This window comes from Globicephala melas, chromosome 9, assembly GCF_963455315.2.
Source record: "Globicephala melas chromosome 9, mGloMel1.2, whole genome shotgun sequence".
Taxonomy (NCBI): Eukaryota; Metazoa; Chordata; class Mammalia; order Artiodactyla; family Delphinidae; genus Globicephala; species Globicephala melas.
Window position 1 is genome coordinate 57,595,741 of NC_083322.1, and position 17,834 is coordinate 57,613,574.

The 17,834-nt window shown below is 44.8% G+C and overlaps 1 protein-coding gene across 1 annotated transcript; it reads left to right on the forward strand.

Moving 5' to 3' along the window:
* Nucleotides 1-39: 39 nt before the first annotated feature.
* On the forward strand, nt 40-12,866 carry PEG10 (paternally expressed 10). The gene is given in 3 exon segments (XM_030857692.2): nt 40-306; nt 6,524-7,698; nt 7,701-12,866. Coding segments are annotated over 3 exon segments (2,355 nt in total). The 5' UTR covers nt 40-301; the 3' UTR covers nt 8,876-12,866.
* The last annotated feature ends 4,968 nt before the right edge of the window (nt 12,867-17,834 follow it).

The following is a 17,834-nucleotide window of genomic DNA, read 5'->3' on the forward strand; positions in this document are numbered from 1 at the left end:
CCCCCTAACCCGCGGAGCACGCTGGGATTTGGCGCCCCCCTCCTCGGTTCAGCCTATATAAGGCTCCCAGTCGGCGCTCTCGGTACACGCGCTTCAACTTCGGTTGGTGTGTGTCGAAGAAACCTGACTACGACCTGAGGAGACCAGCGAAGAGGGACCACCGAGCCTCGCGAAAGGTCCGCTGAGCGGGCTCGCGTCCGGAGCCACTCCGGGCTGCCGAGCACCCAGCGGAGCCCACGCCTGGCACAGGTGTGGGACCCCGTCCTTAGTGTCTTCGCAGAGGAGTCCTCGCGTGGTGAGTATGCGGTGAGGATGTTTCTTTTTTTTTTTTAAGATCACATTCATTCCCCCCTTCTTATCGGAAGCTGCGGGAGATGGAGTAGCGCCCGGAATGTCTCCACGCACACCTTGTCACGTCTTCACTGGCTGTGCCCCAAAACTGCATGGAGAAACCTAGCCTTCAGGGCTTTGATTTCCAGAACCTAAGTCCAGATACGGACTGTAGACACATATGAGCTGCGGACAAACATGAGCTGTAGACGGACATGAGCTACAGACCAATTTGCAAATGCGCTGCAAAGTGATATGCACTACAAACTAATTGGCGCTTCAAATGCGCTACAAACTGATGAGCGCTTCAAATGCGCTACGGACGGATGGGCGCTTCAATGCGCTACAGACTTGATGGATGCTTCTTTGCGCTAGAACCAGGATGAACTGCAACGATATGTGAGCCGCAGACTGATGACTGATTTGCGCTCTAAATGCGCTACAAAATCTGAGCTGTAGAAGATCAGCTCTACAAAAATGATAACGATTAGCACGACAACAGCGCTTCATTGCGCTCCAAGACACAGGAACCGCAGAGGTACATGAGCTGCGGAACAATTTACACCTAAAATGCGCTACAAAGTAATAACAGCTGCAGAGGTACACAAGCTGCACTGTTTTGCGCTACAAAGAAACCAGCTGAAGTGCACATGAACTGAAGAGTAAGATTACTCTGTCTTCTTGGAGGAACCCCACCCTTTGTCTCTTACACACCTTTTGGAATGGCTCCCACTATGTTTTTCTACAGGACGGTTCTCTGCATGATGGTGCTGTTAGACAAAATGGAGCCCTGGGCAAAAATTAGTGTTTAACATTCTGCCCACACCACTCCTGCTATGGCAGTGGAGTGGAAGGGCGCTGACTTGAGCGTAAAAAATCTTTTGGTGGTGGCAGAGCGGGCTGCCTTGCCTAGTTGCGCTTGATTGAAGTGGCGGTATAGTTGTAGTGGTGGCGCGAGTTGGCGTCCAGCAACAGTTTGTGGAAACTGGTTTGCTTAGTCTTGGAAGGCGCGGGGTGGTGGTGGGGGGATTGGATCTGGGGGTGATTGCTCTTGTTGCATGAAATGAATCTGCCTGTTGGAGGCTGGTGGGAGGTGCTTGGGGAGGGGGGGAATCCTGGGAGAGGCATGCAGCCAGTCTCAGACCTGCCCCGCCCATCCTAGCGCGCCTTCTCTGCAGTATCTCCTAGGAACAGGCTTAGCACCTCCCAGCACCTACTCAGAGCGCGCCTCCTCTGCGGCGCGCCTTCCCAGAGCGCGCCTTCTAGACCCTGCCTCCCCAGACCCCGCGCCTCCCCGAGCCCGCCTCCTCTGAGGCGGTTCCTCTAGACCCCTCCTCCCTCTGAGCCCCCCTTCTCTGGAGTGGCTCCTCCAGACCACACCTCTCAAAACTTGGCCCCGCCCTGAACCAGCCTCTTCTGGGCTGGCCTATGGCCCCACCTCCCCAGGGCCCACCTGCGCCTGCGCAGTGTGGGCCCCCGCCCCTCCCATCAGGTACCCCTCCCATCAGGTACCCCTCCTTTGCGCCTGCGTCTTCGCTGCCTGCGCCTGGCTGCACAGCCCAGCTCTCCTGCGGTTTCGCTGCTGCGGTTTCTCTTCTGCGCCGGTTTTGCTTTTTATCCACCAGTGTCTAATAAATATAAGAAAAATAAATAAGGACAATTAACAACAATAATAATTATACATGGCATTAATAAGCACTTTGCATATGTTAAACAACATAATCCCACAATTTAAACTCCTGATAGTGGCTTATGAAGGGTGCTTCCAAGCTGACGTGGCTGGCGCCTCTAAAGGCAATCTAGCTAAACGTTTTTACTGCAAATGAAAAAATATTTTAAATGCTTTTAACATCATTAAATTTTAAGATTTTTTAAACCTTAAAAAATTAAAACTAAAAATTTAATTTTTTAAAACTAAAAAACTCAAGTTCTTTTGACACACTTGTGGACCTTTGTGGTGGGACCTACTGGAATCAGATGCTTTGGTGGCTACAAAATAAAGAACAACTTGAACTTTGTTTCACAGGAGTTTTAAGTGAGTTTGTTGGTGCTACTGGCTTGGCCTCTGAGGAAGGATGAGGTGTTTATCTGGATTTTTTTCTTGGAATTTTAGGGGATTAGCCCTGGCTAACTTGCCTACATAATTGTGCCTGACACATTGTAGGCACAAATAAGTGTTAAATGACCAGAGTAAACTGGTTTATTCAGTGTCTTCCTTGGTGTCTGCTGTTGTGTTCTGGTTTTTTGCTCCTGGCTATTTCCTATGGTGTTTTGCTGTCCTGGGTTGTCCAAGACATTGCTTGCCTTATCTCTCTCTCATTCAACAGGATCTTTAAAAAAAAAAAAAAAAAAGCATTTTTAGCTCCAATAATGTAAGCGGTAATTATAATTCAAAGCAACTAAATTCAAAACACTCAAAATAATTATCTTTTTTATAAACTAAAAAGCAAAAGCTAATTATTTAAATTTGGGGCAAGTGGATTATTTAATGGTACATAATTGTCATTTAAAATTTGTGTAACGTAACAAAGTGGTTACATGAGAAAATATAGATTGAAGGTTTTAGCTGGCATTTAAAAATATCTATATAAAACAAATTTATAGCTAACTGCCAATCCGCTATTTATGTTTCTAACTAAATGAAGAAATTTTAAAACCTGGTTCCATATATTAGAAACCATGAGCCAGGAGTGTTACAGGGGCATTTGGAAGCACTGGCTCCCAAAAACCTGTCACACCCCACCAATCACCCCTCCCCCCAAGCCCCCAACAAGTATACAATCTATGAATAACGTGTGCTAATCATAATTACACCTTTCAGTAAGTCCCCAGGCCCCTTTTACCCACCTTGCCACCCTGACCCCTCTTCTCTTCGGAATTTGTATCTGCATTTTAAAGAGGTTCAAAACAATGGTTTGAAAAATGTGCATATTATTAGAATTTGCATTTCGCAAATAGTACTCATAGCTCTCAAAAAGAAATGTGGACGTTTGCAAATAAAACAATTAAGCACTGTTTAATGAAGTGTCATTTACTAGTGCGATGTTTAATGTATGGCGGGTTTTGGCTACTTTTGCACCTTGGTGTGTTTGTAGGGGGGGTGCGGGGGATAGAAAGTTTCAAAAGTCATTGTGAAGAGTCAAAGATGAAGCAAATGTCTTTACTTCTTAAATAGAGTAATACTGAACTCTTTTTCATGTCACCTTTATGGTGGCATCTGTCCCAGGGAGCTTAGCTTTATGCTGTGTGTCCTTCCAGGTTTTAGGCACAGGGCCCCTTGACCCACCTTCCCAGTCCAGCCCCTACTAAGGGGGTGTTTAAGGAGCCATAGTCCTATATTCAAGTCAAGTTACCGTTCTCCTGTTCCCATGTTAACTGGTGCTCCAATTGCTGTTTAAACATTTGTAAACTTTACTTATACTGTTGACTTGCCTGCCCACTGCCCTATCACTTTTAATGGTTAAACGACTCTGTTCTGGGCAGTTAACTCTTTTAGGACTTAGAGTCCCACCCCAAAATTACAAACCCCGGGAGTGTAGGCCTTAGGCCTGATATTGGTAAAAGTTAAGGGCCTCAAACCGGTGATCTCGAAGGTAAAAAAAGGCCCTGAATTTGTTTGACCAGCACTGTATTTAAAAATTTTACAAGAATTAAAAGATGGGGGGGTGGGGTATGCATCCCCAAGTTAAATAGTTGCAGCCCCTTCCTGTTTTCCTATCTCCAGTCTCTTCTCACCTTTATATTACCTTCCTGTCACCAAAAGCATTTGAATTTTAAACTCTTATTAATCTTCCGTTTCCAAAAACAATACAGTGATTGTTTGCTGATTTCCTAATGTGTTGTTATTTCTCTCCTATCGTGTTTTGCAGATGTGAAAACCATCAGACCTGGGCCTCATTAAAGCCCACCCCAGTGACTGTGATTGACATATAGGTTGTTAACCTTCCTGACCTGGGTCGCGATGCTCCAGGCCATGCTGTGAATGCCTTTTCAGAAGTCTTGTCTCTAAGTTTTTAAGTATTAGTGTCTTGATGACAGAAGTGACACCTGAGTCACCTGACCTGCGCTTATTAGTTGCTTTTTAATGGGACATTAAAACTCTTAAGTTTAATTAATAAAAATTGCATTATTTTGTGACCTCATTTTCTGAATGTCACCAATATAATTGTCTTTAAGCAGCTGGAAATGAAACAATGTCACAGGCTATGATGTGTTAATTACATCTTCTGATATTTTTTTTCTAAACTTGAAGATTTTATCTTGCATGTCAACTATTAGCTGTTTCCATAGCCTAAGCTACTAAAGTAATTAAGTAGCATTTAAAACTATTAAAATGCACAGTAATTCTGTCCCTTAAGGACTCTACTTGCTGTGTAGCCACTCCTTGAAGAGGCCATACCCACAGTCCAGGGCATAGGGAAAATGGTTGTGGATGGCAGGGCTGGGGCAGGGGAGGGGCCTAAAGAATGAGGAGGGGTCTTAGGAAGGAAGGAGGAAGGGGTATTTCTCTACAGCCAGGCATCATGTTTGATTACCATCACCTTTTTTTTTTCCCTTGTACACTATTGGTTGAAATATTAGCTATTTTTCACCTAACTTCTCTGAATAACACGTTTATCTTTGTGGCTTTATTTTACATAATTAATTTGGTGTCCATTTTTTACCTTGATGGGTCAGAGAGGAACAGGTGACCAGGACTGCCAAGTTAAAATGTAGTGAATAGGCAGTCTGCCTGCTTTACATATTATATTTTTAAACTTTTGAGCACTTTCCTAGAGTTTTCCAAATATGAGAATTTGAGGCCTGTTAAAAAAATCATCAAAGTGTTAAAATAATTCCTCGAAATGAATTTAACCCTATTTCCAGGAAGTACACAGGCCCTGTGTGCTGATTTATTATATGTATGATTTATTGTCACCCTACCCATAATTAGGACATTTAACCCCCCTGTCCCCTCCCCCCACACACACACACAGTCACTCACCCCGCTAGGAGTGACCCATCCCACTCTCAGTTACAAACTTTTAGGTGGGGCTGTATTGACAAACTTTGTTTAAAAACCTGGGATTGCACACTGCTGACCTGCAAGCTTAATGAGGCCCTGGATTTGTCTGACCAACACAGTATTTTAAAAAAAAAAAAAATTAGTATCTTTAGTGGGATGTGCATCCCCAGGTTGCCATAGTTGCAGCCCCTCCCTGTTTTAATCGCGGCCTCATTACACAGAAATTTAAAGTTTCTGTTCTTTATTAATAACTTCATTAATATCAGCTAACAGTTATTGAATACTCACTATGTGCTTTACCTGCATTATTAAATCCTTATTATAAGTTTGAGGTATACTATTATTGGGCTTCTTTGAATGTCCCATTTTATAGCCCAGCTACTCCTAGGAGACGTCAATTAATATTTGTTGATTGACTGCATAATAAGGAGGGAAACTGATATACACAGGTTGCTACTCATTGCCATTTCTGTCCCAAAGGGAATTCTCTTTGGGAAATCAAATTATGGCCCGAAAAGTAATTCAGACAATCCAAACTGGTCTGGTGGCAGTTGTTGTTTGTTTCGATGACTAGTTGCCTTCTCTGTAGAGGTGGATCAGGGTCGAGACAGTGGGCCGGAGTGCCCCTCTCCCCCCAGGTTGATGAATACAGGCACTGTGATTTTTAACTCACCCCTCCCCTTTCTTTTTCTTGGTTTTCTATTGGCTGGAATAGTAGCAACTTTTTGGGTAACTTCTCTAATAATAAAGTTATAATTTTGACTTTACTTTGTGTAACTTTTCCACTATCAATCTTTGCTTGAAAGTTTCTTGCTCTGCTCTCTCCTTATAAAACTTCTTGTTTGGAGTGTCTCCTCATTCTTTATTAGTCAGTAAAGGTCATAGTGCTGTTGATACAGTTGTGTATTGTTGAATCATGATGAACAGGTGATTGTTGAGGAGGAAAAAGTCATTTGGACATCAAAAAGTAGGATGCTTTTCATTATCTACTGTCCTACTGATTAATAGCTTTTTTGCAGGGCTTTTGTCTGTTTATGAACTATTGATGTGAGCAAGCAGAACAAAGAGATGCTTTAAATACTCATGTGTTTAGAGTACTTTAGTAGATACTGTAAATGATAAAATCTTCTTTGTATTGTGGTGCTTTAAATGCATATGTTGAATGTATGCTTTTATCTTCACTTACAGAAACAAAAAGCTTCTGAAAACCAAAAGGCGAAAGGGTGGAAGAGGAGGCCAGGATCCAGGCCTCTCTCCCCACCGGAGTGAAGCTGCACTTGGGAGGTCTCCTCCCACCCCACCTCTCACCCTGGGGCCCGACTGCCCACCTCCTCCTCCTCCGCCTCCCCCCAACGATCCTGCCTCCCCCTCCAGCTCCCCCTGCAGCGGCCAAAGGGGCCAGTACAACCCCAACCTGGCCGAACGAAGGCGGGAGGATCTCTCTGAAGAGATCAACAACCTCAGAGAGAAGGTCATGAAGCAGTCCGAGGAGAACAACAACCTGCAGAACCAGGTACAGAAACTCACAGAGGAGAACACCTCCCTCCGCGAGCAGGTGGAGCCCGCCCCTGAGGAGGAGGAAGATGACATTGAGCTCTGCGGAGCTGCAGCCGCTGCTGCCCCAGCCACTCCGATCGAGGAAGAGAGCCCAGAAGACCTTCCCGAGAAGTTTGACGGCAACCCAGACATGCTGGTGCCTTTCATGGCCCAGTGCCAGCTCTTCATGGAAAAGAGCACCAGAGATTTCTCCATTGATCGCGTGCGTGTCTGCTTCGTGACAAGCATGATGACCGGCCGTGCTGCCCGCTGGGCCTCCGCCAAGCTAGAGCGATCCCACTACCTGATGCACAACTACCCAGCCTTCATGACCGAAATGAAGCATGTGTTTGAAGACCCTCAGCGGCGCGAGGCTGCCAAACGCAAGATCAGACGTCTGCGGCAAGGCATGGGGTCAGTCATCGACTATTCCAACACTTTTCAGATGATCGCCCAGGACCTGGATTGGAACGAGCCTGCCTTGATTGACCAGTACCACGAGGGCCTCAGCGACCACATTCAGGCGGAGCTGTCGCGCCTCGAAGTCGCCAAGTCGCTGTCCGCACTGATCGGCCAGTGCATCCACATCGAGAGAAGGCTGGCCCGGGCAGCCGCCGCCCGCAAGCCGCGCTCCCCGCCCCGTGCGCTGGTGATGCCTCACGTCAACAGCCACCACCAGGTAGATCCGACCGAGCCCGTGGGAGGTGCCCGCATGCGCCTGACCCAGGAAGAAAAAGAAAGACGCCGAAAGCTGAACCTGTGCCTCTACTGTGGGAATGGAGGTCACTACGCCGACAACTGTCCTGCCAAGGCCTCGAAGGCTTCGCCGGCGGGAAACTCCCCGGCCCCGCTGTAGAGGGACCTTCAGCGACCGGGCCGGAATTAATAAGGTCCCCACAAGATGATGCTGCTTCATCGCCACACTTGCAAGTGATGCTCCAGATTCATCTTCCGGGCAGACACACCCTGTTTGTCCGAGCCATGATTGATTCTGGTGCTTCCGGCAACTTCATTGACCACGAATACGTTGCCCAGAATGGCATTCCTCTGAGAGTCAAGGACTGGCCAATACTTGTAGAAGCGATTGATGGACGTCCCATAGCATCGGGCCCAGTTGTCCATGAAACGCACGACCTGATCGTCGACTTGGGAGATCACCGTGAGGTGCTGTCATTCGATGTGACTCAGTCTCCGTTCTTCCCCATCGTCCTAGGGGTGCGCTGGCTGAGCACACACGATCCCAACATCACGTGGAGCACCCGATCGATCGTCTTCGATTCCGAATATTGCCGATACCATTGCCGGATGTACTCTCCGATACCACCCGCGCTCCCACCACCAGCACAACCGTCATTGTATTACCCGGTGGAAGGATACAGAGTTTACCAACCCGTGAGGTATTACTACGTCCAGAATGTGTACACTCCAGTAGATGAAAACGTCTACCCAGACAACCGTCTGGTTGACCCTAACATAGAAATGATCCCTGGAGCACACAGTATTCCCAGCGGACACGTGTACTCACTGTCGGAACCCGAAATGGCAGCTCTGCGAGATTTTGTGGCCCGAAACGTGAAAGATGGGCTCATTACTCCCACCGTCGCACCCAACGGAGCCCAAGTTCTCCAAGTGAAAAGGGGGTGGAAACTGCAAGTTTCTTACGACTGCCGAGCTCCCAACAATTTCACCATCCAGAATCAGTATCCTCGACTCTCTATTCCAAATTTAGAAGACCAAGCTCACCTGGCGACGTACACTGAATACGTACCTCAAATACCAGGATATCCGACCTACCCTGCATATGCCACGTACCCGACCTACCCGGTAGGATTCGCCTGGTACCCCGTGGGGCGAGATGGACAGGGGCGATCGCTCTATGTCCCCGTGATGATCACCTGGAATCCGCACTGGTACCGCCAGCCACCGGTGCCCCAGTACCCACCGCCACAGCCGCCGCCGCCGCCGCCGCCCCCACCCCCGCCGCCGTCTTACAGCACCATGTAAATACGCATCATGTCCTTCAGGATCTCTGCCCTCGAAGTGAACTCCTGTTCAGCTTCTCAATCAGTGACTGCGTGCTAAATTGGGCTATTGCACCTTCAGACCAACCTGAGGCACAGGTTTTCTCTGTAACGGCTACAGAAGGTCAGGGCCACCCTGGACTGGGGCACATCCTAAAGTACCAACAGACCTCCACTGTTTGGTGGAAGTGACAAAATATTTACCAACGAATCATCTCTGTTTTCCACCTTAACTGCCAATCTAATTAAAATTCGTAATAAGTTTACTTCCCAGCAAACCCTGGAAGCCTGGGTTTTACCTGCTGAAACCTCTGTCACCATATGAATTATTGGCTGCCAGGTTCCTCATTTAATAGTTACTGAGAAGCTGATGCAAACACAGGAAATGCTGTTTTCTTTATGGAGGGGGAGACAAGGAGGAGGAGGACATGACTTTTCTTGCAGTTTCGGTACTCTCTTTACATCTTTGGAGGACCGAGGCCTTATTAAGGAATCCACAATTATTGGTGCAGTGTGAAACGGCTTCCATGATCTTTTTGCTGCACCCTTTGAAACTTCACCATCTTCAAACTCCACTTTCATGATGCAAGGAGCGGCAACTCAACTGGTTCCCCCAGGAGCAGGCAAAACCCCTGCAACAGAAACACCTCAGGCCTCGGAAGGAAGTACGCTTAGATGGACGTTGGCATGTGTGAGTGTGCCTTCACATCCTGGTGCAAATCACATGTACCCAATAACTCTGGCTTTGTCACAACACCTTACCATCACCATGCCAGCAATGGCTTCCACAAAACCTTAAACCTGGTAACCAGAGACTATTGGTGGCTCCAGGTGTGTTAGATGTTTGTGAAATGTGATCACCTCTCAGTCATGTATGAGGGCTAACGAGTAGCAAATCAAAAGGACTCCTAAATCCCCATACCCAACTCTTAAAGGGGAGACTCAGAGTTAATGTTACCACCTTGACCTGGAACTTCAGAAAGAATTTTCAAGAGCGTTGTTCATTGGCTGGAAGAGCATCACCTGAAGTCTTGGGAGCATCTATCCATGTCTCTGCCTCCATATGCATCTGGGCATTTCATCATCAGTCCCCTCACTAGACTGTAGCACTAGGATGCTTAGGGAGGGGGAATGATTTTAGCACCCTCTAGGGGTTGGAGCCGATAAGCTGCCAGGAATGAAAGGCCTGCGAAAGCCACTCAAAGCGACAGACAACACAAGAGTTGTCTTCAATCCAGTACCATCAGCTGGTGTCTCCTGGACGCTTTGTGCTAACCTGGCACTGCCTGACTTCCTTTAGCCTGGTCCCTTGCTACTACTTTGAACTGTTTGTCTAACCTCTCTCTTTCTATTTACTACTGCCACTAACCCTGCTGCAGGATTTGTGTCATCCTTCCTGCCTGGCTGCTGAGACTCTATTTTGCTGCCATGCATGGAGAAGAAAGAGGCAGGCTTCTCAGAGCATGTGTTTCAACACACAGTCTCCAACAGTTTGAGTAGGAAAACAACATGGTGTATATTTCAAATTGCCTGTCATGAAGAGGAGTCTAATGGTGAAGTTTCACTTTTCATCAACATCATCTTTCACATATTATCACCCACCCTTATCCTTGCATGTTTAAATACTTAAAAGTTTTAGCTGTAGGTTGATAGTGTCCTTTTAACAGTGTTTTAAAGTGGTGACTCTGCTTTCAAAAGTGATTTCCATTGAATTACAAAGTACTATCCAAGTCTTATTGTTAAATTAATTAAAATGGATAAGTAAGGTAGTGTAAAATATTTCTTTACTGTGAACTCTTACAACACTGTGAATGAGAGCCTCCTCAGAACTGGAGTACCTGTATAATAGTTCATCCTGTTCATCTTTAAACTTCTGTTTTAACATCATCCATAATTTCAATTTTTTTTTTATTGGGCCTTTAAAAACTCACACAAAATGATATACAAATTCAAGGAAGATACCTAATTGGCTATTTAATTCAAAACAACTTTTCCTTTTTTTTTCCCCCCCAATGGAAGCAGAAAGCTTGTCAGTCACTCGTATTTTAGAGTAATTACTTTTTAAATGGTGCATTTGTGCTTCTGGACTTTTTGAAGCGTCACTTCAGTTTACCTCAGATACCAATCCATCCTCCATACGTTTGAATTTAAGTTGTTCTGTGTCACATTTACAGTCGTCACTTGATCTTCAAGCTGCACAGGGCCTAGAAATGGGCTATTGTCTGCAGCCCCGGCATGTGCACATGGACATTTGCCATCACTACAAGCAGAAGTCTGGAAATGTGGCAACAACAGCTGTCAGGGAGAGCATGGTGGTGTGGGTGAACGACTCACGGATGAAGTCCCTGACACGCTTTTGGCTGTTCGTAAAGCTTCTGAAAACCTGTTTGGCAGTGTGTACTATGCTCTATAGCTGTATATGCCATCTAGAAGTGTAGGTGTTAAGGATAAGTAATCTCAAATTTATTCTGTAGAATCAGAATTAAGTTTCCTTTCGCTCATGTGATTTATTTCATTGCTGTTGATCAACTATTTTAACTGAATACAATCTTTTTGGCATTTCCCAACAAAATGCCTTATTCAACAGAAAGGGGAAAGCAAAGAATTAAATCTCTAAAGAAGGTGGAAAGGGAGCAATATAGAAACAAAGGAGATAAATAAATTAAAACATCAAAATTATTAAGAAAAGCCAACAGTCTACCCTTTGAAACAAATTGGCAAAATTGATTGACTTTTGGCCCAAATTTTCAGTGTTAATTAAAAAAATCAAGGAAGAAGGTATAAGCTCCCATTGTTAGGCGGACGTGGAGAGAACTAGCTAAGGTCACCATGTTAGGTTGTTGAAACGGAGGAAGTTTACATACATTTCTGAAGGGTCAATTTAGTTTGAGCAATGAGGTATTTGTATTAGATACTGGAAAATGGAGAATTAGTTGGAATAAATCCTGTGAGCTAGCACAGTGAACTTGCAGGTGCACAAAATAAGAGGGGCACATCTACGTAGTGCAGTCTGGATTTCTGTTTAAGTTTGCAGATACCTCTTGGACTCCTGAATTGATCCAGTCATCCACCACAGATGTCTAACATCAGATAGAATTCCAAGATTGGCAACAGAGAACACTCTGCTAGAAAGACCTGGGCAGAGATAAAGGACCACCTGCAGAGATGAAGAGCCTGATGGGAACCATGCTGTGTTTTCATCTTAAAGAAAGAATGCACATCGGTTGGGACTGAAAGTTCTTTGTTGTTTCAGATTGTAGAATGCTATCAAATTGGTCTGTGGAAAATTGCATTGTTTCTATATCTTTGTGTAATCAGTATAAGTAATTGGGGATATATATATAATCATAAGTATTTTAGAGTGGGAGGGACTATTAAGTAATCTTAAGTGGGTGGGATTAGTTAAAAAGCATGATATAATGTATTAGATATCTCTGTAAGTGGACATGTGTACTTACTTGTGATCCCTTACCCTATGATTGCTACCCCTAAAGGTTTCATATAAATTCAGAGGGAACTGCAGGGAGATCAATCTTTTTAGGGCTATTGAACATGGATAAAAACCTAGTGGGAGAAAGTTCAAAGATGACTGGATAAATAATTTAATAGAGCCACTCGGCCCTGCGTATTCACTCCAGGGATTGAGATTGTAAGCAAAGCCTTTAGAGAGTTAGGATAGATAGATGCCCTTTGAGAAGTTGTTGCTGGAGTGAAATTGATAATGATGGATAGTAAAGATTCATGGAAGTTACAGGAAAGTGATGAATAAGAACCATTGCTTATGCCCCTGTCAGTAGCCCTCCTCCTCACCCCTGCCCCTTTTCCCTAACTCTACACCTCCTACCTATCCCTGCCCCACCTCCCTGCCCTTCCCCATTTTATTGCTGTTTTCTCTTTACTCTGTATTTCTATTTACTAATATTGTATTGATGTTAGAGTAAAAATTCAATAAAGATTTAGTGGTTAAGTGCAAACTGTGTCTCAATCATTTCAGCATACACTGGCACAAAGTGAACAGGGTGGGGGGAGGACAGGAAAGGGGGAGAGGGGGAAGGAGGGAAGAAGCGGGAAGGGGGGAAAGAGGAAAGGAAGGAGGGGTGAGGAAGGGGGGAGAGGGGGAAGGAGGAAGGAGGGGTGGAGAGAGGACAAGGGAGGGTGAAGGAAGAAGGAAGAGTTAGGAGGGTAGGGGGTCTAGAGGATGGGGTTGGGGGTGGGAAGAGGGGGGGGAAGTGGTGGGGGTAATATAATGAATACATCAATCAAGCAACCCAGTATCCATTATTTACCCAGAATACTCCAGGAAATCAACGAAATCATTCCTGCTGCAAACGTTAATGTATAAAATAAAGTCACACAATTAATAGTGACTCTATGGACATAATAAAAAAACTTTTTAAGCTGCAAAACTTTAACATATAAATTAAAGCCACACAATTAATAGAGATTCTACTGACATATAAAACTTTTTATATAAATTTTACTTGGAATATTTGAGGTTTATTAATAGAAAATTATTAAAACTTTAGTGAGGATAAAAAAATACCAAAAAAAAAAAAGACCAAATATAATCAGGTATGACGTGCAGAGAAATTAGGATACAGATGTTTTTAATGCCAAGTAACACTAAAACAATATCAGAGTGATCATGAACGTTATCTAAGGAAAAGTGACAAATGAGGCTCATGAGGCACTCAACCTATCAAATTTCAAAACATAATAACATTAGAGTTGTAGAATAATTGGCGGCATATATAAAACCTGAACTAAATGTATAATGGTAATCATTTCACAATGTAAGTCAAACCATTATACTGCATACCTTAAACTTATGTATGTCAGTTATATCTCAATAAAACTGGAAGAAAAACACCAACAGATTGCTAGCTTCCCCCCTCCTTAGAAAAAGAGAACCTGAAAAAGGGACTCTTGATGATGTGCCAGTTTTGAAGAGTTACTGGGTTCATGTGACATGGTGATGACATAAACACAGTCGTTTATTGGGAATTACACATGGGAGAGGATGACTAAATGGAATGATCTGGGGTAATGATGGACACACAACCTAAAAACTCTCACTTTGGAAACACACTATCCTGAATAGTTACACATCCAGCCCCGAGTTCACAAGGTCTCCAAGGTGCGCTGGGTGGTGGGTGGAACTGGCACAATTGGTAGTGGGACACAAATGCTTGCTTTGGGGGGTGGGGGTTACTTATAACGTAGACAATATGGTGTTAGAGCTATTAACCAAACCATTTTGAAAGGAAACTGAAGTACCCTATACATCCCTGTTTTGTTACACCTACACTCCTCCCCCTTCTGACCCCCACCTCTCTTCCTAAACCACATGATTAAACAGAACTTAAGGGAAAACACACAGATTATAAAAACATATAAAAGCAATTAAACATATGTGGAGAACTGCTTTTGATCCATACCTCAAAAAATACACTAATGGATTCCAGATAAATCAAGAACTACAAAAAGGAAGAAGTTAATGGCAGAAGAGGGTAAACAAAATTACTCATGGAATCATAATCGCAATCAAAACTAAGACCAGCGGTTTTGAATTCGTAAAGAACTGCATAACATAATGAAAAAATATATGGTACACACCTATAAAATATGTGATAACTAACATATTACCCAAGCATCTAATATTTTCCTGGAGAAATTAAATACCCAACCCCCACTCTTTACTCATTTTCTGGCTTTTTATAAAATATATAAAGAATCTAGATGGATAAATAAATAAATAATAAATAAAGCTGTGTGTGTGTGTTCTGGCTTCCTTGAATATATGTAGAGAACAATCTACATGGATAAATAATTAATAAGTAAATAAATAAATGTGTGTGTCTCCTGGCTTTCTTCAATATACGTAGAGAAGAATCTAGATGGATAAATAGTAAATAATAAGTGTGGAGAGGAGCTTCAAGATAGCGGAGGAGTAAGACGTGAAGATCACCTTCCTCCCCACAAATACATCAGAAATACGTCTACATGTGGAACAACTCCTACAGAACACCTACTGAACGCTGACAGAAGACCTCACACCTCCCAAAAGGCAAGAAACTCCCCACATACCTGGGTAGGGCAAAAGAAAAAAGAATAAACAGAGACAAAAGGATAGGGACGGGACATGCACCAGTGGGAGGGAGCTGTGAAGGAGGAAAGGTTTCCACACACTAGGAAGCCCCTTTGCAGGCGGAGACTTTGGGTGGCAGAGGGGGAAAGCTTCGGAGCCGCAGAGGAGAGCGCAGCCACAGGGGTGCGAAGAGCAAAGCGGAGAGATCCCCACACAGAGGGCCGGTGCCGACCAGCACTCACCAGCCCGAGAGGCTTGTCTGCTCACCCGCCGGGATGAGCAGGGGCTGGGAACTGAGGCTCGGGCTTCAGAGCTTAGATCCCAGGGAGAGGACTGGGGTTGGCGGCGTGAACACAGCCTGAAGGGGCTAGTGCACCACGGCTAGCCGGGAGGGAGTCCGGGAGAAGTCTGGAGCTGCCGAAGAGGCAACAGATTTTTTTTCTTGCCTCTTTGTTTCATGGTGCACGAGGAGAGGGGATTAAGAGCGCTGCTTAAAGGAGCTCCAGAGACCGGTGCGAGCCGCGGCTAAAAGCGCGGACCCCAGAAACGGGAATGAGACGCTAAGGCTGCTGCTGCTGTCACCGAGAAGCAAGCACACCAAGGCTCCTCCAAGCCACCAAGGAGCCACCAAGGCTCCTCCCGGGAGCCTGTGCAGCCCACTACTGCCAGGGTCCCGTGATCCAGGGACAACTTCCCCGGGAGAACGCACGGCGCGCCTCAGGCTGGTGCAACGTCTCGCGGGCCTCGGCCGCCGCAGGCTCATCCCGCATCCGTAACCCTCCCTCCCCCCAGCCTGAGTGAGACAGAGCCGCCAAAGCAGCTGCTCCTTTAGCCCCGTCCTGTCTGAGCGAAGAACAGGCGAGCTACACGAAGAGGCGGGTCCAAATCCAAAGCTGAACCCCGGGAGCTGTGCGAACGAAGAAGAGAAAGGGAAATCTCTCCCAGCAGCCTCATGAGCAAGCGGATTAAATCTCCAGTCAACTTAATGCACCCCGCATCTGTGGAATACCTGAAGAGACAATGAATCATCCCAAATTGAGGAAGCGGACTTTGGGAGCAACGACATATATTATTTTTCCCTTTTTCTCTTTTTGTGAGTGTGTATGTGTATGCTTCTGTGTGTGATTTTCTATGTATAGCTTTGCTTTTACCATTTGTCCTAGGGTTCTCTCTGCCCTTTTTTTTTGTTTTGTTTTTGTGGTACGCGGGCCTCTCACTGTTGTGCCCTCTCCTGTTGCGAAGCGCAGGCTCAGCGGCCATGGCTCACAGGCCTACCTGCTCCACGGCATTTGGGATCTTCCCAGACCGGGGCATGAACCCGTGTCCCCTGCATCGGCAGGTGGACTCTCAACCACTGCGCCACCAGCGAAGCCCATTTGTTTTGTTTTTAAGTATAGATTTCAGGGCTTGTTATCATTGGTGGATTTGTTTTCTGGTTTGGTTGTTCTCTTCTTTCTTTCCTTTTTTATAATAACTTAAAAAATTTTTTGAAATAGTTATTTATTGTTTTTCATTTTAATAACTTCTATTTTATTTTACCTTTTTCTTTCTTTCTATCTTTTGTTCTCCCTTTTATTCTGAGCCATGTGGATGACAGGCTCTCGGTGCTCCAGCCAGGAATCAGGGCTGTGCCTCTGAGGTGGGAGAGCCAAGTTCAGGACACTGGTCCACCAGAGACCTTCCAGCTCCACGTAATATCAAACAGTGAAAATCTCCCAGAGATCTCCACCTCCACACCAAGACCCAGCTCCACTCAATGACCAGCAAGCTACAGTGCTAGACACCCTATGCCAAACAACTAGCAAGACAGGAACACAACCCCACCTGTTAGCAGAGAGGCTACATAAAATCATAATAAGGTCACAGACACCCCAAAACACACCACCAGTGAAAGGCAAGATCCAGCCTCATCCACCAGAACACAGGCACTAGTCCCCTCCATCAGGAAGCCTACACAACCCACTGAACCAACCTTGGCCACTGGGGACAGACACCAAAAACAACAGGAACTACGAACCTGCAGCCTGCGAAAAGGAGACCCAAAACATAGTAAGTTAAGCAAAATGAGAAGACAAACACACAGCAGATGAAGGAGCAAGGCAAAAACCCACCAGGCCTAACAAATGAAGAGGAAACAGGCAGTCTACCTGAAAAAGAATTCAGGATAATGATAGTAAAGATGATCCAAAATCTTGGAAATAGAATAGACAAAATGCAAGAAACATTTAACAAGGACCTAGAAGAACTAAAGATGAAACAAACAATCATGAACAACACAATAAATGAAATTAAAAATTCTCTGGAAGGGATCAATAGCAGAATAACTGAGGCAGAAGAACGGATAAGTGACCTGGATAATAAAATAGTGGAAGTAACTACTGCAGAGCAGAATAAAGAAAAAAGAATGAAAAAAATTCAGGACATTCTCAGACACCTCTGGGACAATATTCAATGCACCAATATTCGAATAATAGGGGTCCCAGAAGAAGAAGAGAAAAAGAAAGGGACTGAGAAACTATTTGAAGAGATTACAGTTGAAAACTTCCCTAATATGGGAAAGGAAATAGTTAATCAAGTCCAGGAAGCACAGAGAGTCCCATACAAGATAAATCCAAGGAGAAACATGCCAAGACACATATTAATCAAACTATTAAAAATTAAGTACAAAGAAAAAATATTAAAAGCAGCAAGGGAAAAACAACAAATAACATATAAGGGAATCCCCATAAGGTTAACAGATAATCTTTCAGCAGAAACTCTGCAAACCAGAAGAGAGTGGCAGGATATATTTAAAGTGATGAAAGGGAAACCCTACAACAAAGATTACTCTACCCAGCAAGGATCTCATTCAGAT